Here is a 25174-nt window from a genome sequence, read left to right as displayed (position 1 = left end):
CCATCCCCAAACAATTCCTCACCCTTGTAAGGCAAAACCTCCACGTGCCTTTTAGAATCCGCATCACCTGTCCACTGCCGAGTCCATAATACTCTCCTGGCAGAAATGGACATTGCATTTATTCTAGATGCCAGTTGACAAATATCCCTCTGTGCATCTCTCATGTAAAAGACTACGTCTTTAATATGCTCTACAGTTAGCAATATAGTGTCCCTGTCAAGGGTATCAATGTTATCACATAGGGAATCTGACCACGCAGCTGCAGCACTGCACATCCATGCTGAAGCAATATCCGGTCTCAGTATAATACCCGAGTGTGTATATACAGACTTCAGGATAGCCTCCTGCTTTCTATCCGCAGGCTCCTTTAGGGCGGCCGTATCCGGAGACGGTAGTGCCACCTTCTTTGACAAGCGTGTGAGCGCTTTATCCACCCTAGGGGATGTCTCCCAACGTATCCTATCCTCTGGCGGGAAAGGGTACGCCCTTAGTAACTTTTTGGAAATTACCAGTTTCTTATCGGGGGAAACCCACGCTTCATCACACACTTCATTTAACTCTTCAGAAGGGGGAAAAACCACAGGTTGCTTTTTCTCCCCAAACATAATACCCTTTTTTGTGGTACCAGGGTTAATGTCAGAAATGTGCAACACATTTTTCATTGCCGTAATCATGTAACGCATGGCCCTATTGGAATGTGCACTAGTCTCATCGTCGTCGACACTGGAGTCAGTATCCGTGTCGACATCTGTGTCTGCCATCTGAGGTAGCGGGCGTTTTTGAACCCCTGATGGCTTTTGAGACGCCTGGGCAGGCACGGACTGAGAAGCCGGCTGTCCCACATCTGCTATGTCATCAAACCTCTTATGTAAGGAGTTGACACTGTCACGTAATTCCTTCCACGTATCCATCCACTCAGGTGTCGACCCCGCAGGGGGTGACATCACATTTATCGGCACCTGCTCCGCCTCCGCATAAGCCTCCTCATCAAACATGTCGACACAGCCGTACCGACACTCCGCACACACACAGGGAATGCTCTGACTGAGGACAGGACCCCACAAAGTCCTTTGGGGAGACAGAGAAAGAGTATGCCAGCACACACCACAGCGCTATAAATCACAGGGATGTACACTATAATGAGTGATTTTACCCTATAGCAGCTATATATACATATAGTATTTGCGCCTAAATTTAGTGCCCCCCCTCTCTTTTTTACCCTATTGAGCCTGGAAACTGCAGGGGAGAGCCTGGGGAGCGTCCTTCCAGCGGAGCTGTGAGAGGAAATGGCGCCAGTGTGCTGAGGGAGATAGCCCCGCCCCTTTCACGGCGGACTTCTCCCGCTTTTTTTATGGATATATGGCAGGGGATTTTACACATATATAGTCTTAATGACTATATTATGTGTATTTTTTGCCAATGTAAGGTAATCTTATTGCAGCCCAGGGCGCCCCCCCCCAGCGCCCTGCACCCATCAGTGACCGGAGTGTGAGGTGTGCATGGGGAGCAATGGCGCACAGCTGCAGTGCTGTGCGCTACCTTAATGAAGACCGGAGTCTTCAGCCGCCGATTTCCTGGACGTTCTTCTTGCTTCTGGCTCTGCAAGGGGGACAGCGGCGCGGCTCCGGGACCGGACGACCGAGGCTGGGCCTGTGTTCGATCCCTCTGGAGCTAATGGTGTCCAGTAGCCTAGAAGCCCAAGCTAGCTGCAAGCAGGTAGGTTCGCTTCTCTCCCCTAAGTCCCTTGTAGCAGTGAGTCTGTTGCCAGCAGATCTCACTGAAAATAAAAAACCTAAATATACTTTCTTTTCTAGAAGCTCAGGAGAGCCCCTAGTGTGCACCCAGCTCGAGCCGGGCACAGATTCTAACTGAGGTCTGGAGGAGGGGCATAGAGGGAGGAGCCAGTGCACACCAGGTAGTCCTAATTCTTTCTTAGAGTGCCCAGTCTCCTTCGGAGCCCGCTATTCCCCATGGTCCTTACGGAGTTCCCAGCATCCACTAGGACATCAGAGAAATATATATTCCTGTATGTCAACGGGGTCTCTATACAGTGTTAAGACACTGTATAGATGCACTGTCACACCCAAATTTTATATATATATATATATATATATATATATATATATATATATATATATATATATATATATATATACACACACACACACACACATACTGCTGCCCAGGGCACTCCCTTCCCCAGCGCCCTGCACCCTCGTAACGACCGTCGGCGTGTGGGAGCCATGGCGCGCAGCGTGACCGCTGCAATGTCCGGCGGGGGTATCGTAACGGTGCCCAGGGAGAGAGTCTGCCCTTATGCAGCGGTATTAACAACTTCTAGTAACTTGCTGCTCAGGGCGCTCCCCCCCAGCGCCCTGCACCCTGAGAGTGCCGTTGGTGTGTGGGAGCATGGAGCGCAGCGTGACCGCTGCGAGTTACCTCCGTTACTGAAGTCTTCTGCCGTCCTGAAGTCTTCGGTTCTTCACTTACTCACCCGGCTTCTTTCTTCTGGCTTCTGTGAGGGGGGTGACGGCGCGGCTCCGGGAACAAGCAGCTAGGCGAACCAAGTGATCGAACCCTCTGGAGCTAATGGTGTCCAGTAGCCTAAGAAGCAGAGCCCTTGAACTAAGAAGAAGTAGGTCTGACTTCTCTCCCCTCAGTCCCACGATGCAGGGAGCCTGTAGCCAGCAGGTCTCCCTGAAAATAAAAAACCTAACATAAAGTCTTTTAGAGAAACTCAGTAGAGCTCCCCTAGTGTGTGTCCAGTCACCTCTGGGCACAAAGTCTAACTGAGGTCTGGAGGAGGGGCATAGAGGGAGGAGCCAGTGCACACCCATTCAAAGTCTTATAGTGTCCCATGTCTCCTGCGGAGCCCGTCTATACCCCATGGTCCTTATGGAGTCCCCAGCATCCTCTAGGACGTATGAGAAAACTGCAGGATATTGACAATGCAGAACACAGAGGGAATATCCCACAAACTAGGATAACACAGAGAGACAAGGGTTCCCACTGTGACACAGAACTATGACCAGCAAGGAGTGAGGCAGAAATAGAATATAAAGTGGGCATGAGCCAATCACCTACCAGGCACAGCCAAGCCTCCTCCCAATTATCATCTCCGTGCAGCTGTCCCACTGCACGTCCACAAGACCCCAATGCCAGCCCCTTCCACCGCACAGGCCAGCGTCCCTGTTTGCTAGGGAGCCGGCAGCTGGGGAGCGGAAAATAAGCAAGAGTGTGGTAGCTTAGCGATGACCAGACGCTGCGGGAGTTACGGGTCGCGGCTGCTCATGACAAGAGATATCTGCCTTTAGATGAGCATATTGTGTAGCTAATAACTTGGAAGTACATGGTTAGCAAGATCTGGGTCAATTTGGGAACAGTCAAATGTGGATTGGCTGGTGTCAGTCCAAGGGCTCATTTTTTATGGCGTTTGTGTGGCAATAATTTATCTGCTTTGTGTGCTTTATCATACAACCACTGGCGAAGCTTCTTCAGAGTATTACCAGCTTTACCAGAAAAGAAGGTGCTCAGTTGACCTTTAAGTGCATTGAACTGACTAAGGAGCATCCCAAAGGGCCAGGTCTTATGTTGCATCCCGAGGGAGGCTAATTGTCTTTCTAAAATTAAATTTTGTAAGCATCAAGTCTGCACAGAGCATTGGATTTGCTGATGAGTTGGCCTTTGACAGTCTTCCAGATAATACCTTAGGTATATTTATGAAGCAAGCTGCCACTTCTCAACAGGTTGGAGCTGAAAATTTCAAGCGGAACTCTCATTCAGTCTAAAGCACAACAGGCTTTACATTGAACGCGAGCGTGGCTTTAAAATTGAAATGCTTTGGGAGGCCCCTTGTTTGAAGCATTCAACTCAAAGAAGTCAGTAACTGCCTGCTTAATCTCTTGGAACATTGGGGGTAATTCCAAGTTGATCAAAGCAGGAATTTTGTTAGCAGTTGGGCAAAACCATGTGCACTGCAGGGGAGGCAGATTTAACATGTGCAGAGAGAGTTAGATTTGGGTGTGGTGTGTTCAATCCGCAATCTAATTTGCAGTGTAAAAATAAAGCAGCCAGTATTTACCCTGCACAGAAACAAAATAACCCACCCAAATCTAACTCTTTCTGCACATGTTATATCTGCCTCCCCTGCAGTGCACATGGTTTTGCCCAACTGCTAACAAAATTCCTGCTGCGATCAACTTGGAATTACCCCCATTATCTAGTTGAGGAATTACAATCCAGTTGAGAATGAGGTACAGATTTAATTAAATCCTGTAAAATATGGATGCCAAAGGTGTCAGGCCAGGAGAAAGGACAATTCAAGCTGCTGCCACCACATATACAAGAAATGGTGGAACAAACATCAAGTCTAACTGGGGAATTCCAAGGCTGCGGTAACTTTTGGGCAATAAAAACAGGACATTACCAAATTTTTTTACATTTTTTTTCAGGCAATCCAATTAGAGCCTGGTTTTACCGGTAAAAAAATGACCTGCAATTACCTGGCCAAAAAAAAATTAAAAATCCTGGTAAGTGTCTTGTTTTTGCAATCGTTGCCACAAAAACACATAGATCCGTGAACTTATGGATCCAATGAGCGGGATGTAAAGTCGACCTCCCTCCTGTCCGCAAAATCACACATGCTGGCAAGACAGGGTCTTCGGAGTGTGACTGTAGTCTTTCTCTCTGCAGATGCAGCACTGCCAGTGGGAGAAGAGAAGAGTGGCCTCCAGGAAGCTGTCCTCTGCTGGCAGGGTTGAGGTGTGTCACCTCCAGGGAGCTGCAACACTGCTGACAGAGGAGGAAGAATGTGACCTCCACGGTTCTCTCCACAGTTGGTGAATGACTATATTTAAATTTCATTGAAATGTCCTCGAATAACACTGTCATCAATTAAGGGCACTAGTGTTGTGTGTTTGTCTGGGGAAGGGGGCACTCGTGTGTCTGCCACACTGAATTGTGGCCTAGAAAGAGGCATGTGGTGAAGTCTAGTGGCATGTGTGGTAGCCCATACTTTCCAAATGCCCCAACTTTCAGGGATTTTCCCACCATCAAGCAAAGTTAAGGGGTGGAGCACTCTCACTGCTGCTCTGCATATCAGAGTATCATGTGAATAGATGCTGTGCTCAAGCGCACACGGTATCTACACAGTGCTGGGAAGAGCCCGTGTGCATCCCAGCACTTCCAGGATTGCTGGGTATGCCCCCAAAATGCTAAAACATGTGTGTGCCATAAGGCAATGGCCTTTTTTAGATTTTACAAAAAAACTGTCTACCCCTGGATTGAGACAGTTATCAAACCTGCTGAATCTTCTGAGAACAATCACTGCTACTGTGCATTAAAGAAAAAATGTCTTCAGACAAAGGGGGGCATTCCGAGTTGATCGCTCGCTAGCAGTTTTTAGCAGCCGTGCAAACAATATGCCGTCGCCCACTGGGTAGTGTATTGTAGCTTAGCAGAAGTGCGAACGCATGTGCAGCCAAGCTCTGCAAAAACAGTTTGTGCAGTTTCTGAGTAGCTCTGAACCTACTCAGCGCTTGTGATCACTTCAGCCTATTCGTGTCCGGACTTGACGTCATACACCCGCCCAGTGAACGCTTAGCCACGCCTGCGTTTATGCCAACACTCCCTGAAAACGGTCAGTTGACACCCAGAAACGCCCCCTACCTGTCAATCTTCTTGCGGCCGTCAGTGCGAAGAAAAACTTTGCTAGAACCTGAGCACAACCACAAAGCGCTTTGTACCCGTACGTTGCGCGCGCGTTGCGGCCCATACGTATGCGCAGAAATGCCGTTTTTTCACCTGATCGCTGCGCTGCAAAAATCGGCAGCGAGTGATCAACTTGGAATGACCCTCAAAATGTTAACCTTAGGATTGCAGAACTACCATGCTGTCCAGCTTCTCAGCAATTCTGCTTAGAAAATTTATATGCTGAAACAAAGCTAAAGTTACTTTATATATTCAAAAATACAGTGCAGTGTCCAATAAGAAAGAAACAATTACCATTGCAGGATTCAATAAAGCACCATCAATAGATCCATCCATTGCTTTCTGTCTTAGCCGAGACGCATTTTTCACATTTTTAAACAGCAGCAGCGTCACTTTATATTGAGGAAACAGTTCAAGTTGATGTGTTTCATTCATTATCAATTACACTCCCTGCAAAAACATAGGAAATATAATGTCAGATCATACATGCCTGGGATCTGACATTTATATGCACTTTTAACAATTTCTACATAATAATATAGGTCAATTCCATGTCAAATCAACACACTTTGGGGCGAGAATTAAAAATTCTAAAGTGATGGAAGATTGCAGGAGGCAATATACAATTGATGTCCCCTATAGCACTGAGCGTGCCGATTAGGGTCGGGTTTAGCCATGTAAAGTGGCTAAACCCAACGAAACTAATGGACGCGATTGGGAAAAGTGACGTTTGGGCGCCCAAACGGATAACTTTTCACACATTTCAGCTCGCCACCGCCGGCGGGTGCGAGTTGAAATGTAAACGCCAGCAACCGATCGCACTCAAATGGAGCTACATTAGAATAGTTCCGTTCAACGCCAACTAGTGGCTGCCGGCATACAAAACATTTGAATATCGCCCTTTTTGTTAAAATTTTATATCACTAGTTCAGATTTTGAAACAATTTGGTATATGGAGCGTATACATGTAGTCTAAGAAAAATAATAAATTTTAATTAAATATCTCATGTCGTTGTAAAATTATGGCTATGTAAAGTTTTAAAAAATCTGTCAAAAACGCACAACCAGCATATTTTCAAATCGCCATAGCACCTCTCCTAGGCCCTCATTCCGAGTTGTTCACTCGCTGGCTGCTTTTAGCAGCCATGCAAATGCTAAGACGCCGCCCTCTGGGAGTGTATCTTAGCTTAGCAGAAGTGCGAACGAAATAATCGCACAGCGGCTACAAAATAATTCTGTGCAGCTTCAGAGTAGCTCCAGACCTACTCCTAGCTTGCGATCACTGCAGACTATTTAGTTCCTGTTTTGACGTCACAAACACACCCTGCGTTCGCCCAGCCACACCTACGTTTCCCCAGTCACGCCTGCATTTTTATCTGCCACACCTGCGTTTTTCCGCACACTCCCTGAAAACGGTCAGTTGACACCCAGAAACACCCACTTCCTGTCAATCACTCTGTGGCCAGCAGTGCGACTGAAAAGCTTTGCTAGACCTTGTGTAAAACTACATAGTTCGTTGTAAGAGTACGACGCGCATGCGCATTGCGCCGCATACGCATGCGCAGAACTGCCGATTTTTTGCTTGATCGCTGCGCTGCGAACGAAAGCAGCTAGCGATCAACTCGGAATGAGGGCCCTAATTAAGATAGAGAGGTGGGAGTGGTGTCATTTTGCTGCGTTTTTTATGCAATCTCCTAGGATATACAACACAATAGGCTTTGGGGTATATTCAATTGAAGTCGGATCCATTCCGACACATTCATTTGTCGGAATGGATCCAACCTGGGCTAGTCAAAGCAATCTCAATTTGACTTTAAAAAAAGTCGAATTGAGATGCAGGAGCTGAGATGCAGGCAGAGGGGGAGAGCAGCGCCGGAGGAGACGGTGGGGGCACAGGGGGAGAGCAGCGCCAGAGGAGACGGTGGGGGCACAGGGTGAGAGCAGCGCCGGAGGAGACGGTGGGGGGCAGACGGTGGAGAGCCGGGAGCGCAGTGCTACAGCAGCTGGCAGCGTAGCCGGAGGATGTCACAGCCGCCGCTCACTGCAGCGTCCACCCGGCTCCAGCAAGCGAGGTCCCGCTTGCTGGAGTCGGGTGGATGCTGCTGTGAGCGGCGGCTGTGACATCCTCCGGCTACGCTGCCAGCTGCTGTAGCGCTGCGCTCCCGGCTCTCCCCCGTATCCCCCCCCCCGGTCTCTGCTCACACCCTGTGCCCCCACCGTCTCCTCCGGCGCTGCTCTCCCCCCTGTGCCCCCACCGTCTTCTCCGGCGCTGCTCTCCCCCCTCTCCTCCACAGTCCCTCCTCTCAGTTTGACATTTTTTTATGTCGAACTAAGATGGTCGGAAATTTGGCCCCGTTTCCCTCAAAAGTACGTGAATCGGCAGCTATACTGTACTGTACTATTCGGCAAGTCGAATTCCCCGACTTGTCGAATAAAAATGCTGGGGATTGAATGGTCGAATCACAATTCAACCTTAAAAAGTTGAAAACTGCCGTCTTTTCGACAGACGGCAGCTTTCGACCCTAATTGAATATACCCCTTTGTGAGGAAAAACTTTTTCCAAATTCAAACTGTAATTTTTCATCATGATTATCTCAAAAAGTGCGTAGACACAAAATTGGATAATGTGTTCATAGTTAAAAATAATTTTAAAGCAAGGTACTGTAGTTTATTCAAAAAAGTCGGGTGTATTACAAGTAGTAATAGGCAATAATAGATTTGATGGCTTCATTAGCTTAATTATATAAATCAAGTTGAAAAGAAATTTGTGACATTGGGCCCGATTCAGACCTGATCGCTGCTGTGCGTTTTTACACAGCGGGTGATTATGGATTGACTGCGAACGTGTATGCACAGCAATGTGCACGTGCATCGGCAAACAACAGCCATCGCCAAACAGCAACAAGCTGGTGCGAAACTTTCGATCGCACAGCCATTCGCAAGCTGATTGACAGGAAGAGGCCGTTTGTGGGTGGTAACTGGCCGTTTTCTGGGAGTGTCAGGGAAAACGCAGGCGTTCCCAAGCGTTTTCAGTGTGACGTCAACTCCAGACCCGATCAGCCTGTTCTTTTCGTAATGTAGGATTAAGTCCTGGACTGCGCACACACTGGAAAACCATTCGATGGTGAGTGAGTTGCTAACGGATTTGCAACGGATTTTACATTCCCCGTATTCTCCTTTCAGGCACTGCCCACAGTTCATTCTCCCATTCACTTGTTCAGTCACTCACCTCATTCTATTCGCAATCATCTTTGCACAATTCTAAAGGTGGGTACACACTGTACAATACGCTCCATGACCAATATCGCATAGCGTTTCCCCTCCTGGCCCGCCAACATAGAGCATACACACTGCAATATCATTCACAGTGACGTCATGCCACGGCCGGTCTGCGCATGCAGATTTGGACAATAAGTCCAAATTCAGCTGCATGCCCGGTCAACAGCGAGGGTCGGGAACGCACATCAGCCATCGCTTGCAGCATAAACACTGTGCGATATTTTAGTCACTAGCGCTCAGAAGGTGGTAAACGAGCGATATTGACTGAAATATCGTGCAGTGTGTACGGACCTTTGTAACCAACTCAACAAAGTTATAGCTCTCCAATTTTTCGAACACTTCTCAGTTTTCTTATACATCAGAACCATTACTCATTGTTATACTCATCCCCCCATTCACAAACATATACCTCATAACATCCACAACATCCTTACCCCCACTATAAAGTTCTACAGGCAAACCATCATTCCTAGGTGTTTTGAGGCAGACGTATTAAGCTTGGAGAAGTGATAAAGCAGTAATTAATTGCAAGATGGTAATGCAGCAGCCAATCAGCTGCAATATGTAAATTAACAGTTAGGAGCTGATTGGCTAGTGCGTTATCACCTTGCACTTATCACCGCTTTATCACTTCTTTATCCCTTCTCAGGGATTAATACATCTGCCCCTTGATTCCTTACCATACTATCTACAGCACTCTTAACCTCTTCAGTCACTTCACCGTACAACATATCCCAATCACTCTTCTCCACCTTATCATTAATTAAGCTTACCTTACTATCCCTTTAAGCCTGAACACTAATGAATTACACAAGTATTGTGGCTTTGTTGACTTCAAGCCTTCATTACAGCTGATTTTAATCAGCCACAGAACCTGTGTAATCCATGAGCATCCCGGTTTAAAGGGACAGTATGGTAAGCTTATCATTAGTTGCAATCAACAACTAACGTTCCATACTATCATCACATACCTTTCTTTCATATAATGGGCCACAAAAAATTCTACTTCATTCCTCATCTCCTTACCACAGCCACATCCTTTCTCCCACCACACTTTCTTCCATACTTTTAGCTCTCTCCTTGCCCCAATCAATTACTCTGACACATAACCGCCACACACTTTCATTCTATATAAATACTCCAACCTCTTATACAGCCATTTAAAACGCTCTCTTAATTCTAAGCAATATGTATCCATTTTTTTCCCCACACCACTATTATTCACATAATTCATATCACCACTGGTTTACTTCCAAACAAGTAAAACCCCATCCTTTCAAACCATTTTTTCTCTCATCAGCATGTACATATACACTGGGGTCAATTCAATGCGATATGAATAGCACTGGGAAGGAGGTCCTGGAGCTATAAAATGGAATGCGCTGTTATGCCCGACCAGTGAATTTCTTCTCACACCCTGATGGGGTAGCGGAGCGGGGCACCTTGCCCGAAGCATGGCGAGCGAAGCGGTACACTAATTGGGGTTCTCCGTCACTTTACGCAGAAAACGACACCAAAAAAAGTAAAAAAACTCATGTCGACCTTTTTATGTGTTGACCTTTCATGTGTTGACCATTTGTCCATGTCAACCATGCCAATGTCGACCAATAGTGGTCGACTTAATGACTGTCGACCATAACTTGGGCAACCATTCATACCGGAACCTTTCAGGGTAGATTCGCTCGCCATGCTTCGGGCACGGTGATGTCCACATGAATAGTGTGTTGAGGTAGTTTACAAATGCCAACATGGGGGCCCCATGTTCTCAACTAAAACACACTCACTGTACCAGCCTCAACTATTCCATACGATTCAGTCCTAAACTCACAGCCCCTCACTAACACCATCTTTCTTATTTTCCTTACACCATCACCCACCCACCCTGATTCACCCCACCTTCTATTTCACTTGGAATACTGAGGAGATGTGTAAAGCATGCCCTGTTAGTCGGGTCCCTGAGCACCGGAGACAGCTGCCACAACACAACCACACCAACCTAGCCATTCATTGACAGGAACTCACCGCTGCTGCCTTCTGTGCGTGAGATCGAAATAACGCGGGTTCCGCCCGGTACATGTTTCCGCACGGTACTAGATGGCAGGTGCACACTTCCGGATTTGCAAAGTGACGGCGGTTTCTGGTGGTGAGTCCTGATCCTGATTCACGGTGCGCTGTCAGTCTGTCACCTGCTCTTACGTGTATGGTGCGCAGTCCTGTAGGTGGCAGGGCCGGTGCCCAGTACTCTGACACGTGACAGGCGCTCTGTAGGGAGAGATAAGACAGCTGTAAGTTAGTGGTGTGTGATAGCGCCATCCTCCGGCGACCCTGAGCTCACACAGCCAGCTAAGCAGCAGGTGAGGCTGCTGTGAGGTCCTGTCCCCCCAACCCAGGTTGGCACAGGTAGGATACCCACTCCCCATTACTGGATTGAAATGCTGCCCTGTCCTGCCCTTCCCAGTGCCACCACCACGTCCTGGGCTCATCACCAGGACTAGGAGGTGGCACTGGGTACAGCATAGTGGGGCTTATAGTTTGTTACATAGGGCACTGTATTATATGGCCGTTCCCTACTTGATTGTGTTTATGGGCGACTGTCCCCCATTGTGTCGTAACTCCTCCCCCAGACGGAAAAGGTCCCTTAGCCCACTTGATTCTAGCATCTACCTTTATTCATTGGGTGTTGAAAGCTGTAAGCTGAATATAATAAACCTCATTGTCTATTCTCCTTCCAGCCGTGGTGTGCTGGCCATAGTGAGTCCTCTCTAGGGATGGACATCATTGTTTAGTATTCTATGGGCTCAATTTATTACCAATAGTTATTGCCACCAACATATTTTGTTTAGTGTCACAGTGATATGAATTTGCCACTGGCGTTAAACAGTACTTAACCTTTCTGGTGCTTCCTGCAGTGTCCCAGTCTTCCACTGTGTTAATAACTGGTGTATGCGATACAATGACAAATAGTGGTAAGCTAAGCTGCTTACTGCTCTTTGTTAAATACAGAACAGAAAACATAACCCCTTAAGCAATCGCTAAAGGGGTTGTATCTCATTATTAAATGGATCCTTACGTTGGATGGGGATCCCCCACCCACATTGATAGAGGCTGATGTTTTCCCACTATCAATACATTTTGGACCAATAATAGTGAAGTGTAGAGGCACACTGGGTGGACTATGAGGGAGAGGCGATGATAAAGGCGATGATAAAGATAAGATGAGGGGGAAGTGCAAGAAGTTGCAGAACTGTAGTCAGGTGGTGCACAATACCAACATATTTGTTGCCTGACATAACCAAGTGGCATATATACTAACCAGCAGGTTGTCAACCAATGCCACCCCCCCCCCCCCCCCTTCCCATCCTCAAGCCTGATTTCTCCAGAGGATGCTGGGGTCCACATTAGTACCATGGGGTATAGACGGGTACACTAGGAGCCATTGACACTTTAAGAGTTTGATAGCGTGGGCTGGCCCCTCCCTCTATGCCCCTCCTACCAGACTCTGTTTAGAAAATGTGCCCGGAGGAGCCGGTCACAGCTAGGGGAGCTCAAATAGGAGTTTCTCTGGTTTTATTATTTTTCTTAGAGTTTAGGCACAGGGAGGCTGCTGGCAACAGCCTCCCTGCTTCGTGGGACTTAGGGGGGTGGGGGGGGGGGAGTAGTGTCCGCCCTGCGGGGTTTGAGCCACCATCTCCGCTGACGGGACACTGAGCTCCTGAGTATGATGATCGTTAGCCGCCCCAGGCGACCGCTCACTCCCGCAGCACTGCCGCCACCCCCTAACAGAGCCAGAAGATTCCGGTGGTGAGTGAATCATCGGCCCCCATAGCAAGCAGGGAGCCGGTGCGAAGATGGCGGCAACAAGGTGGGAGCACAGTACTAACTGCACTCCGGAGGCTCAGCGGTACATAGTGTGGCGCTGTGAGGGGCGCCCTGAGCCAGCGCCTATACCCTACACTGGCACCAAGGCTGTCGGGGACCTAGGTAACACTGCCAGCACAATTCCCCAGGCCAATATAAAAAAGTGAAGAGCGGGAAGCAGCGCCATGTTCAGGGGGCGGAGCTTCTCTTCAGAGCAGACCCAGCAGCGTTCAGCGCCATTTTCCTGCCTACAGATCCTGTACAGAGACGCTGACAGGGAGAGCTGTCCCTCCAAGCAACTCCAGCTATCCTGTGCGGTACCAGGGGGTTGTAGAAGGGGGGGGAGGCTGTGTAAATACTGTGTAGTCTGTTAAGGTACACAGCGCCAGGTAGTTCTATTTTCTCATACGTCCTAGAGGATGCTAGGGTTCCAAAAGGACCATGGGGTATAGACTGGATCCGCAGGAGACATGGGCACACTATAAGACTTTGAATGGGTGTGAACTGGCTCCTCCCTCTATGCCCCTCCTCCAGACTTCAGTTAGAAAACTGTGCCCAGGGAGACGGACATTTCGAGGAAAGAATTTAATGTTTAAACACGGTGAGTGTCATACCAGCTCTCACCTTGAATATGCCGCAGAACGTGGCATTCAAATAGAACACCAGCTGACGGCATGGAAAAACCATACAGCAATATGCTGACCGAAAACGTAACACAACCTGTGTGCATCATGACCGATAATCACATATCGCATGTCATGGCATGAATAACCGCAGCAACAGACTTGACAGCAAAGAAACACCACATGAGTGTAACGACAACCAATAGCTGCAGATACAGTACGCACTGGGACGTGCACCCATCATCCTCTACGGACTAAGAGAAAAGGATTTACCGGTAGGTATTAAAATCCTATTTTCTCATACGTCCTAGAGGATGCTGGGGTTCCAAAAGGGGTTTATACCAAAGCTCCAGACTGGGCGGGAGAGTGCGGACAACTCTGCAGCACCGTTTGAGCAAACCTGAGGTCCTCATCAGCCAGGGTATCAAACATGTAGAACTTAGGAAAAGTGTTTGAACCCCACCAAGTAGCCGCTCGGCAAAGTTGAAACGCCGAGATTCCATGGGAATCTGCCCCAAGAAGAGCCCACCTTCCTGGTAGAATGGACCTTCCCCGACTTCGGTACCAGCCAGCCAGCCGTAGAATGAGCATGCCGAATCGTATCACAGATCCAGCGTGTAACAGTCTGCTTAGAAGCAGGGGCCCCACTATTGTTGGGAGCATACAGGATAAACAGAGCGTCTGTTTCCCCAATCTGAGCCGTTCTGGCGACATAAATATTCAAAGCTCTGACTACATCAAGAGACTTCGAATCAGCCAAGGCTTAAGTAGCCCCAGGCACCACAATAGGCTGGTTCCTGTGAAACGCAGAAACCACTTTAGGCAGAAATTGTTGCCAATTTCTCAGTTCTGCTCTATCCACAAGGAAGATCAAAGACAAAGCCGCCAATTCCGACACCCGCCTTGCGGACGCCAATGCCAATAGCATGACCACTTTCCAAGTGAGAAATTTTTACCTTTCGTAATCTACCTTGGGAAGCGCTGTGTATGGGTTGGCTCCAATCTCTGTGTTTTTCTGTGGCAGTCTTGGGGGGAAACTGTGTCTGACATTTCCCTGTGTGTGGGTGTTGCTGTCTCACATAGTCATGTCTAGGGACTCTATGTCTTATGCTGCAGAGGACATTTCCTCTCAGGAAGAATCCATTCCATGTACACAGGAATGTAATGTCTTGTCTCAGATCCCTATTAATGAGCCTGAGGGGTTATCCTCTAGTAAGGGTATGATCTCTCAAATCTCTACTAGGGTAGCTCATATTGAGACTGAAACTCAGGTTTTAAAGAAATCTATGGCAGTTTGGTCAGGTTCTGTTCCTATCCCTTCAAAACTCCCTAGCATATACCCACAGAAATGTGCTCTTGCCCAGATTATGCAAGATGACACGGATACCGACTGTGACACGGCAGACCGTGATGGGGGGGTGCTGAGGGGGGGGGGGTGCTGAGGGGGGCAGCTTCCCTTGCAAAAGGGGTACAGCTAATGATTGAGGCCATTAGAGATGTGTTAAATATTACTGACACAACACCTGAGCAGGTTGTGGAGGCTTACTTCACAGACAATAAGAAAGCCTCGCTAACCTTCCCTGCATCTAAAGAATTAAACGCTTTATTCGAAAAATCCTGGGAAAACCCGGAGAAAAAATTCCAGATTCCAAAATGGATTCTGGTTGCTTTTCCCTTCCCTGAGGAAGACAGGAAAAAATGGGAAAACCCACCCATACCTGTAGTTGACGTATCTGTTTCCAGACTGTTGAAAAAGGTGGCTTTACCTGTCCCTGGATCTACCGCGTTAAAAGAACCGGCTGATCGTAAGATTGACACTACGCTCAAATCCATATACACGGCTTCACAGGCTTAGGCCTACTATTGCCTGCGCATGGATCTCTAAAGCTATAGTAAAGTGATCTGGCACGTTACTAGAGGATTTGGATTCAATGGATAGAAGTGACATTGAATTATTTTTACGTAACATACAGGATTCTGCGGGGTTCATGGTGGAATCCATGAAGGGCCTGGGTATGCTGACTGCAAGGATATCTTTCATGTCTGTCTCGGCTCGCAGGGGACTCTGGCTACGCCAATGGTCTGCAGACGCGGAATCCAGGAGAAGTGTGGCGAACCTACCCTACACAGGTCAGGCTCTATTTGGGGAAGCATTGGATGTGTGGATTTCCACGGCAACCGTGGGTAGGTCACCTTTCTGCTGCGGGGTACACTGGGCTCCACAAGGATAGACATTGGGGTGTAGAGTAGGATCTTAATCCGAGGCACCAACAGGCTCAAAAGCTTTGACTGTTCCTAAGATGCATAGCGCCGCCTCCTCTATAACCCCGCCTGCCCGCACAGGAGCTTAGTTTTGTAGTTGGTGCTGCAGATAGCAGGCACATAACAGAGGGTCTGCTCCAGGCAGTCCTAAGAAAAGCTTTTTGTGAAGAAAAAGCGAATACTACAAGGGCAGCAGCAGTGTGTAAATATCAGGAGACATTCACTGCTGCAGCTCCATCTCTCCCCAGCGGCGCTGTACACTCCCGTGCCCTGGTTGCCGGGTAACTACAGCAGGAGGCTCCGGTTTTCTTCCAGTTAGACATAAACGGCTGGGGCTCTCCGGGATCGCGTGGCCGCGCTTCGGGAGGTGGTAAGTGGGTCCCGTTCGCGGGACCCGCGCTGTATCGCGATCCGGCACGGCCGGGGAAGGCGGGCCGCACGCGCTGGCAGTGGACACTGTGGCATACAGGCGACCCCACTAGGCCCCCAGGGCAAGGGTACAGGTCAGGTTTTCTCTCATAAACCTATTTATATTGGCCCGCAGTACCAGGTGGTTAAGCCAGCAGAGGTAATAAGTCTTAGACCTGGGGACCCTCCCCCAGCCCCAGGGCGCCATTTACAGTAAATATTCCCGCCCTGGAGCTGCATATCTGTCTCTCCCTCACTCCCAGTCAGTGTTTCGGTGCATTTCTCTCAGCTACTCTGTTCCTGGGACTGCTTGGGCAAATCCTACTGTGTAAAGCCGCCTGATAGTCAGTCAGCGCTGTGACTTTACATGACACTTAAGTATTCTACATGTCATTTAGACAGTGATAGTTAAGAAAAAGTGCATTTAGTCAGGGTTCTCTGGTACAAGTGCCCTGTGATATAACACTGCACAGTAAAAATCTGGATGTATATCTATTGATTACATAGCTATATATAAGCTAGTCCAGTGCAGTATTATTGTTTGTAATAACCTCTGCATTGTACAACTGTGACTATATGTGTGTGCATTAGCTTGCTGGGTGAATTTCATTTTGTGTCTCTCACTCAACTTGCTATCCCTATATTCTATAACCTGAGGGGGCTTGGTGCGTCAGGTTTATAATACTGTAATATAGGATATTCACAAGATATACTCTAATTGTATTTTTCTCTGTGATTTTAGTCACCATGGTCCTCATTCCGAGTTGTTCGCTCGCTAGCCGCTTTTCGCAGCATTACACACGCTAAGCCGCCGCCCTCTGGGAGTGTATCTCGGCTTAGCAGAATTGCGAACAAAGTATTCGCAATATTGCGAAAAGATTTTTGTGTGCAGTTTCTGAGTAGCTCGAGACTTACTCTTCCAGTGCGATCAGTTCAGTGCTTGTCGTTCCTGGTTTGACGTCACAAACACACCCAGCGTTCACCCACACACTCCCCCGTTTCTCCAGCCACTCCCGCGTTTTTCCCAGTAACGGCAGCGTTTTTTCACACACACCCATAAAACGGCCAGTTTCCGCCCAGAAACACCCACTTCCTGTCAATCACACTCCGATCACCAGAACGAAGAAAAAACCTCGTAATGCCGTGAGTAAAATACCAAACTTCTTAGCAAATTTACTTGGCGCAGTCACATTGCGCATGCGCAATTAACGGAAAATCGCTGCGATGCGAAGAAAATTACCGAGCGAACAACTCGGAATGAGGGCCCATATCTCTCCTATATCCCTGCGTGTGCTGACTACACTGCGCAGGGGTTTGGGCAAGAGGTATTGTGCTGCTGACAATTGTTCAGTGTTACCTGATATTGCAAGTTATATCATGTCTGCTTCTGAGGGTAACGGTTCTGGGGCTGAACACACTACCGGTGTTGCTGACGCCATAGATCCATATGAGGATAATATAGCAGCTGAGGGCTCTGGTTCTGGGGGCTCTTTGCCCCCCAGTGGGACTGTGGCAACGGAGGTCCATAATGACCCGCCGTGGGCTACTTTCTCCACACTTCTGAATACACTAGTTAATAAACTAACGCCCCCTATGGGACCTCCTATGCCGGTTCAACCATATGCGGTCAACGCAGCTAACCCGCCGTGGGCAGATAACTTGTCTGCTCAATTGAAGAAATTGAACCAGTCTTTGACTACTAAAAAGTCTGACCCTTGCTCGCCTAAGACCAAGGGGTCCTCTAAGCGAGCTCTTACCTCCTCACAATCCACTGCTGTCACTGACACCTCGTCTGATGAAGATGGCGCTTACACTGACCCCACAGATTCTGACACAGATACTGCTGATGGGGAGGGAAGTTCACAATTGGATGTTCCTGATCTTTTGGAGGCTGTTAAGTTGATTCTACAGATTACGGATGATCCCGAGCCATCCGTCCCTCCTAAGAAACCAGATAGGTTCAAGCGTCAGAAGGTGGTTAAACAAGTTTTACCTCATTCTGATCACCTGGTGGATATATGTCAGGAATCCTGGGAAAATCCAGGGAAGAAGTTTGTGCCTCACAAGAAGATGCTGGCTCGCTATCCCCTCGCGCCAGAGCTGTCAAAAAATTGGGAGACGCCTCCTCCAGTGGACTCGCATGTGGCAAGGATGGTGGTTTCCTCAGCTCTACCGGTCACTACCGTCACGTCTCTGAAAGAGCCTACGGATAAACGTGTGGAGGGTTGTCTAAAAGCGATTTACACCCTCACGGGTCTTGCGCAAAGGCCCACTATTGCAGCGACATGGGCTGCAGAAGCTATTGAAGCGTGGGCCCTACAGTTGGAAGCTGAAATCTCTTCTGACCATGCTAGACAGTGCTTGTCATATATTGTCACAGCTTCTCACTATATTAAAGAGGCGGCTTCTGATGCCAGTATTCTAGCAGCCAAGGCTTCTACTACGTCAGTCCTGGCCCACCGGATATTGTGGCTGAGATCCTGGTCCGTGGATCTGGATTCTAGAAAAACCCTTTAGGTACTCCCTTTTAAGGGAGATATTCTATTTCGGAGGATTTAAATAAGATAGTGGCTGATTTGGCTACTGCCAAAACTGCCTGTCTGCCAAGTACCGCTCCTACTGTGCCTAAGGCTAAAAGTACTTCCTTTCGTCTCTTTCGTCCTTCAGGTAAAGCAAAAGGTCAGGCGTACCACAAACAGGCCCGTACTTCCAAACCTGGTAAGCCGAAGCCCAAAAGAGCCTGGGCTGCCCGTCAGCCAGCTTCCAAGACCGATAAGCCTGCCGCATGACAGGGCGGGTCTCCCCCGGGGGACCCCAGGGTGGGGGGCCGGCTTCTAGGGTATACCCAGGAATGGTTGAAGACCACTTCAGATGCCTGGGTACGGGAAGTAGTCACTCGAGGTCACGCCATAGCCTTCAAAAACCATCCCCCTCGTCGTTTTTGCTTGACAGACGTCCCTTCGGATCAGGTGATGGCAAAGACTCTACATTCGGTGGTACAAACCCTCCTGGACAGAGGAGTGGCAGTACAGGTGCCTCTTGCTCAGAGGGGCCGGGGGGACTATTCTCCACTGTTTCTAGTCCCGAAACCGAATGGGTCCTCCCGGCCCATTCTCAACCTCAAGGCATTGAACAAGTTTGGGAGAATCTCCAAATACCGTATGGAAACCCTTCGCTCTATTGTTCTGGCCTTGGAACCTGGGGATTATATGGTCTCCCTGGATATACAGGATGCTTACATGCATATTCCTATAGCAGTGCCACATCAGCAATACCTGAGGTTTGCGGTTGGCAACCTCCATTACCAGTTTCGGGCGTTACCTTTTGGTTTAACCACGGCTCCGCGAGTCTTCACCAAAGTTATGGCGGTGATGACGGCAGAACTCCGCCGTCAAGGGGTCAGGATCCTACCGTATCTGGACAAATTGTTGATCCTGGCAAATTCCCCAGAAATTCTCCTACGTCACTTGGATCTGACTGTCCGATTTCTGCAAGCCCACGGGTGGCTCATCAACTGGAAGAAATCCTCCCTGGTCCCTGTTCAGAGCATGGTGCACCTGGGAGCGCTATTGGACACTCCCAACCAGCGGTTGTTCTTGTCTCAGGAGAAGGTCCTGAAGCTTCAGGACAGGATTCGTTGCTTCCTCTCTCGTCCGCAAGTGTCGATACATTTGACGATGCAGGTGCTGGGCCTCATGGTGTCAGCATTCGACATGGTGGAGTATGCTCAGTACCATTCTCGCCCCCTCCAGAGACTGATTCTGGTCAAGTGGGACGGCCTGCCTCACCGGATCAGGTCTCACATGATCTCATTGACTCCGGAGGTCCATCTGTCGCTGTACTGGTGGCTCCAGGACCAAAGATTGTGCAGTGGCCGTCCCTGTATATCTGACTGGGTCCTGTTGACGACGGATGCCAGTCTAAGGGGTTGGGGCGGGGTGTTGGAGCAACACTCCCTTCAGGGTCGGTGGACCAAGAAGGAGTCTCTCCTCCCGATCAACATTCTGGAATTGCGGGCGGTCTTCAACTCTTTGAACCTGGCCCAGCATTTAATACAGAACCGTCCTGTTCAACTACAGTCGGACAACGCCACAACAGTGGCTTACATAAATCATCAAGGCAGCACTCGCAGCCGCTTGGCAATGAAGGAAGTCTCACGGATTCTTCAATGGGCGGAACGCCATCTACGGCCATATCGGCAATATTCATTCCGGGAGTCCTGAATTGGTAAGCGGACTTTCTCAGTCGTCAGGACGTACACGCCGGAGAGTGGGGCCTCCATCCAGAAGTGTTTCAACTCATAGTGGAAAAGTGGGGCCTTCCAGACGTGGATCTGATGGCGTCTCGACACAATCACAAGGTTCCGGTCTTCGGAGCAAGGACAAGGGATCCTCAAGCAGCATTCGTGGATGCGCTGGCGGTGCCATGGAGGTTTCGGCTGCCGTACGTGTTCCCTCCGGTGTCACTCCTGCCCAGTGTAATTCGGAAGTTCAAGCAAGAAGGAGGAATCCTGCTTCTCATTGCTCCAGCGTGGCCCAGACGGCATTGGTTCTCAGACCTGCAAGGCCTATCAGAGCGTCCGATTCTACTTCCACATGCCCAGATCTCCTCGTTCAGGGCCACTGTGTCTACCAGGACCTGGCCCGACTGTCTTTAACGGCGTGGCTCTTGAAGCTTCCGTCTTGAGGGCTAAAGGTTTTTCTGAGGCGGTCATTAAAACTATGTTGCGGGCCCGGAAACCGGCTTCTGCTCGGATTAACCATAGGGTCTGGCATTCTTACTTTGTTTGGTGTCTAACAATTATGACGCTTCCAAGTTTAGTACAGCCAAACTTTTGGCTTTTCTTCAGCAGGGCCTAGACTTAGGCCTGCGTCTGGCCTCCCTCAAGGTTCATATTTCTGCCTTGTGTGGTTTCAGAGAAAAATTGCGTCCTTGCCTGATGTTCATGCCTTTACTCAGGGTCTGTTGCGTATCCAACCTCCCTATGTCCCGCCTGTGGCTCCTTGGGACTTGTCGGTGGTGTTGGAGGCATTGCAAGAGTTCCCGTTTGAACCTCTGGGCTCAGCTGACCTTAAGTGGCTTTCCCTTAAGGTGGTGTTTTTGCTGGCTATTGCCTACGCTAGAAGAGTGTCGGATTTGGGTGCCTTGTCCTGTAGTTCCCCATATCTGATTTTTCACTGTGACCGGGCGTTTCTACGAACTCGTCCCGGATATTTGCCTAAGGTGGTATCTTCGTTCCACCTTAACCAGGAGTTTTTGGTCTCTCCTGATCTGTCTCCCAAAGAGCGGTCTTTGGATGTGGTACGGGCTCTCCGTATCTATGTGAAGAGAACTGCTTCTATTAGGAAATCTGATTCTCTCTTTGTTCTGTTTGGTTTTCACAAACGTGGGTGGCCTGCTCACAAGCAGCCTTTGGCCAGATGGATTAGAATGGTGATTGCACATGCTTATGTGAGGGCTGGTCTGTCAGCTCCTGCTCACATTACGGCCCATTCTACTCGGTCTATTGGACCTTCTTGGGCGGCCCGCCGTGGTGCGACCCTTGAACAATTGTGCAAGGCGGCTACGTGGTCCTCAGTGAACACGTTCATAAGGTTCTATGCCTTCGATACTGCCGCTTCCCAGGATGCTTCCCTTGGACGCCGGGTTCTTGTGCCCGCTACAGTGCGTCCCCTCCCATAAGGAACTGCTTTAGGACATCTCCATTGTCTATCCTTGTGGAGCCCAGTGTACCCCGCAGCAGAAAACGAGTATTATGGTAAGAACTTACCTTTGTTAAAACTCTTTCTGCGAGGTACACTGGGCTCCACAAGGCGCCCACCCTGACGCACTTAGTTTCTTTGGGTTGGTATGGCATTAGCCGCTGACACTTCTACTGTCGTCAGAATGTGGTGTTTGTGGCTACTAACTATTGTCATCTCTTTTCCTGCTACTGCATTGGGCTGGTTAACTAAAAACTGAGCTGCTGTGCAGGGAGGCGGGGTTATAAAGGAGGCGGCGCTATGCATTCTGGGAACAGTCAAAGTTTTTGAGCCTGTTGGTGCCTCGGATCAAGATCCTACTCTACACCCCAATGTCTCTATCCTTGTGGAGCCCAGTGTACCTCGCAGAAAGAGTTTTAACAAAGGTAAGTTCTTACCATAAAACTCGTTTTTCTTCCCTCGGCTACGCCTTCTACGAAGAAACCCTTTTCATCTGCATCGCAGTCCTTTCGGGCCGCTAAGACAAAAAAGTCCAAGCCTCCTACCACCACCTTTTAGAGGTGGGCGGGCAAAATCCAAAAAGCCTGCACCCGCAGGCCCCCAGGACCAGAAACCTGCATCTGGTACCTCAAAATCCTCAGCATGACGGTGGACCACACAGCCTGGAGGACTGGCTGATTGGGGCGAGTCTCGGACGTTTCAGCCACATCTGGGTGTCGTCCGGCCTGGATCCCAGGGTACAGGATATTGTGTCCCAGGGGTACAGACTGGAGTTTCAAGAAACCCCACCTCACCGATTCTTTAAATCAGGCTTGCCAGCTTTACTGACAGACAGAACTGTCCTACAGGAAGCTATCCAGAAATGTCAGAGGTCATTGTTCCAGTTCCACCTCATATGCACAACGTGGGTTACTATTCAAACCTTTTTGTGGTACCGAATCCGGATGGTTTGTTCAGACCAATTTTGAACTTGAAATCGTTAAACCCTTATCTAAGGGAGTTCAAATTCAAAATGGAGTCTCTGAGAGCGGTGATCTCCGGTCTGGAGGAGGGGGAGTTTCTGGTATCCCTAGATATCAAGGATGCGTATCTCCACATTCCGATTTTGCCTCCGCACCAGGCTGATCTCAGATTTGCACTGTTAGACAGTCACTATCAGTTTCAGGTGCTGCCATTCGGTCTCTCCACGGCACCAAGGGTGTTCACCAAAGTGATGACAGAGATGATGGTTCTCCGCAGACAGGGAGTGAACATAGTTCCATACCTGGACGATCTGCTGATAAAGGCGTTGTCCAGGGAGAAGCTGTCACAGTCCATTGCTCTCACGACTCATCTGCTCATGGTCCATGGTTGGATCCTGAACCTTCCAAAGTCACATTTGGAGCCAACAAGGAGATTGTCTTTCCTGGGGATGATCCTCGACACGGAAGAGCAGAGGGTGTTTCTACCGGTGGAGAAGGTGTTGGTGATACAATCAATGGTCCGGGATGTCCTGAAGCCAGCCCGGGTATTGATTCATCAGTGCATTCGTCTACTGGGGAAGATGGTTACCTCTTACGAGGTTCTGCAGATCGGAAGGTTTCATGCTATATCCTTCCAATTGGATCTCCTAGACAGTTGGTCGGGTTCTCATCTACATATGCACCTGAGGATACGTCTGTCGTCGAAAGCAAGGATTTCACTCCTCTGGTGGCCTAAAATGCCTCACCTTCTCGAGGGCCGCAGGTTTGGTATTCAGGACTGGATCCTTCTAACTACGGATGCAAGTCTCCGGGGCTGGGGCGCAGTCACTCAAGGGGAAACCTTCCAAGGAAAGTGGTCAAGCCTGGAATCCAGTCTTCCAATAAACATTCTGGAACTAAGAGCCGTGTACAACGGTCTTCTGCAAGCGGCACATTTTCAGAAAGATCAGGTCATTCAAGTTCAGTCGGACAATTTAACGACAGTGGCCTACGTAAAATGACAAGGCGGAACGAAGAGCAGAGCTGCAATGTCAGAGGTAACAAAAATCATCCTTTGGGCAGAAAAGCACGCGGTGGCGCTGTCGGCAATCTTCATTCCGGGAGTGGACAACTGGGAAGCGGACTTCCTCAACAGACACTATCTCCATCCGGGAGAGTGGGGCCTCCATCCTGAGGTGTTCACGGAGGTGACAAATCTTTGGGGGGTTCCTCAAATAGACATGATGGCCTCCCACCTCAACAAAATACTTTGGCGGTATTGTTCCAGGTCAAGAGACCCGCAGGCAGTGGCGGTGGACGCCCTGGTAACTCCGTGGGTATTCTAGTCAGTGTACGTGTTTACTCCACTTCCACTAATTCCAGGGGTTCTAAAGCTCATACGGAGAACAAGGGTTCATGGAATCCTCATTGCTCCGGACTAGCCAAGAAGGGCTTGGTACGCGGATCTTCTGGATCTACTGCTGGAAGAGCCGAGGCCTCTTCAGGAGGACCTGCTGCAGCAGGGGCTGTTCGCTTATCAAGACTTAGCGCTGCTACGTTTGCCGGCATGGAGGTTGAACGCCAGATCTTAGCTCGGAAGGGCATTCCGAACAAGGTTATTTCTACCCTGATACAGGCTAGGAAAGGAGTAATATCTAAACATTACCATCGCATTTGGATAAAGTATGTATCTTGGTGTGAGTCCAAGAAGTTTCCTATGGTGGAGTTTCAACTTGGACGTTTTCTCCTCTTCCTGCAAGCAGGTGTGGATATGGGCCTGCGTTTGGGATCCGTAAAGGTTCAGATTTCGGCCCTATCCATTTTCTTCCAGAAACAGTTGGCTTCCCTCCCTGAGGTTCAGACTTTTTTGAAAGGGGTTCTGCACAGCCAGCCTCCCTTTGTATCGCCTACAGCGTCCTGGGATCTTAACGTGGTGTTACAGTTCCTCCAATCGGATTGGTTCGAACCTCTACCGCAGGTAGAGGTCAAGTTTCTCATGTGGAAGGCTGTCACTTTGTTGGCCTTAGCTTCTGCTAGACGTGTGTCGGAGTTGGGGGCTTTGTCTTGTAAGAGCCCCTACTTGATCTTCCATGAAGATAGAGCTGAGCTCCAGACACGTCAGCAGTTCCTTCCGAAGGTTGTGTCGGCATTTCATATCAACCAACCTATTGTGGTGCCAGTTGCTACGGACTCCTCAATTTCATCAAAGTCCTTTGGATGTTGTAAGGGCTTTGAAAATCTGTGTGAAGAGGACTGCTCGTCACAGAAAATCGGACTCTTTGTTTGTCCTTTATGATCCCAAGAAACTTGGGTGTCCTGCTTCTAAGCAGACTATATCTCGCTGGATCAGGTTCACTATCCAGAATGCGTATTCTATGGCAGGATTGCCGTG

The 25174-nt window shown here is 49.0% G+C and overlaps 2 protein-coding genes across 6 annotated transcripts in view; one reads left to right on the top strand and one right to left on the bottom strand.

Annotated features, from left to right (window-relative positions):
• The window catches only part of TPRKB (TP53RK binding protein), a 120178-nt gene extending 109080 nt beyond the window's left edge, over positions 1–11098 (bottom strand). Inside the window, exons 1-2 of one of the 4 annotated variants that reach the window (XM_063927102.1) lie at positions 11011–11098; positions 6004–6159 (exon numbers count right to left, since the gene is read on the bottom strand). In XM_063927102.1, the coding sequence (XP_063783172.1) occupies positions 6004–6144 (141 nt within the window). In that variant the 5' untranslated portion in view covers positions 6145–6159; positions 11011–11098. The other 3 variants (XM_063927104.1, XM_063927101.1, XM_063927103.1) reach the window with 3 other exon arrangements.
• ALG10 (ALG10 alpha-1,2-glucosyltransferase) overlaps positions 11047–25174 on the top strand; it is a 112876-nt gene continuing 98748 nt past the window's right edge. Inside the window, exon 1 of one of the 2 annotated variants that reach the window (XM_063927099.1) lies at positions 11047–11131. The gene's annotated coding sequence lies outside the window, so the exon portion shown is untranslated. Of the gene's footprint in view, positions 11132–11188; positions 11389–25174 lie in introns of those variants that run through there. The other variant, XM_063927098.1, reaches the window with a different exon arrangement.

This window comes from Pseudophryne corroboree, chromosome 6 (genome assembly GCF_028390025.1).
Source record: "Pseudophryne corroboree isolate aPseCor3 chromosome 6, aPseCor3.hap2, whole genome shotgun sequence".
NCBI lineage: Eukaryota > Metazoa > Chordata > Amphibia > Anura > Myobatrachidae > Pseudophryne > Pseudophryne corroboree.
The sequence above is the reverse complement of the archived record's forward strand: the minus strand, read 5'-3'. Positions and strand labels throughout refer to the sequence as shown.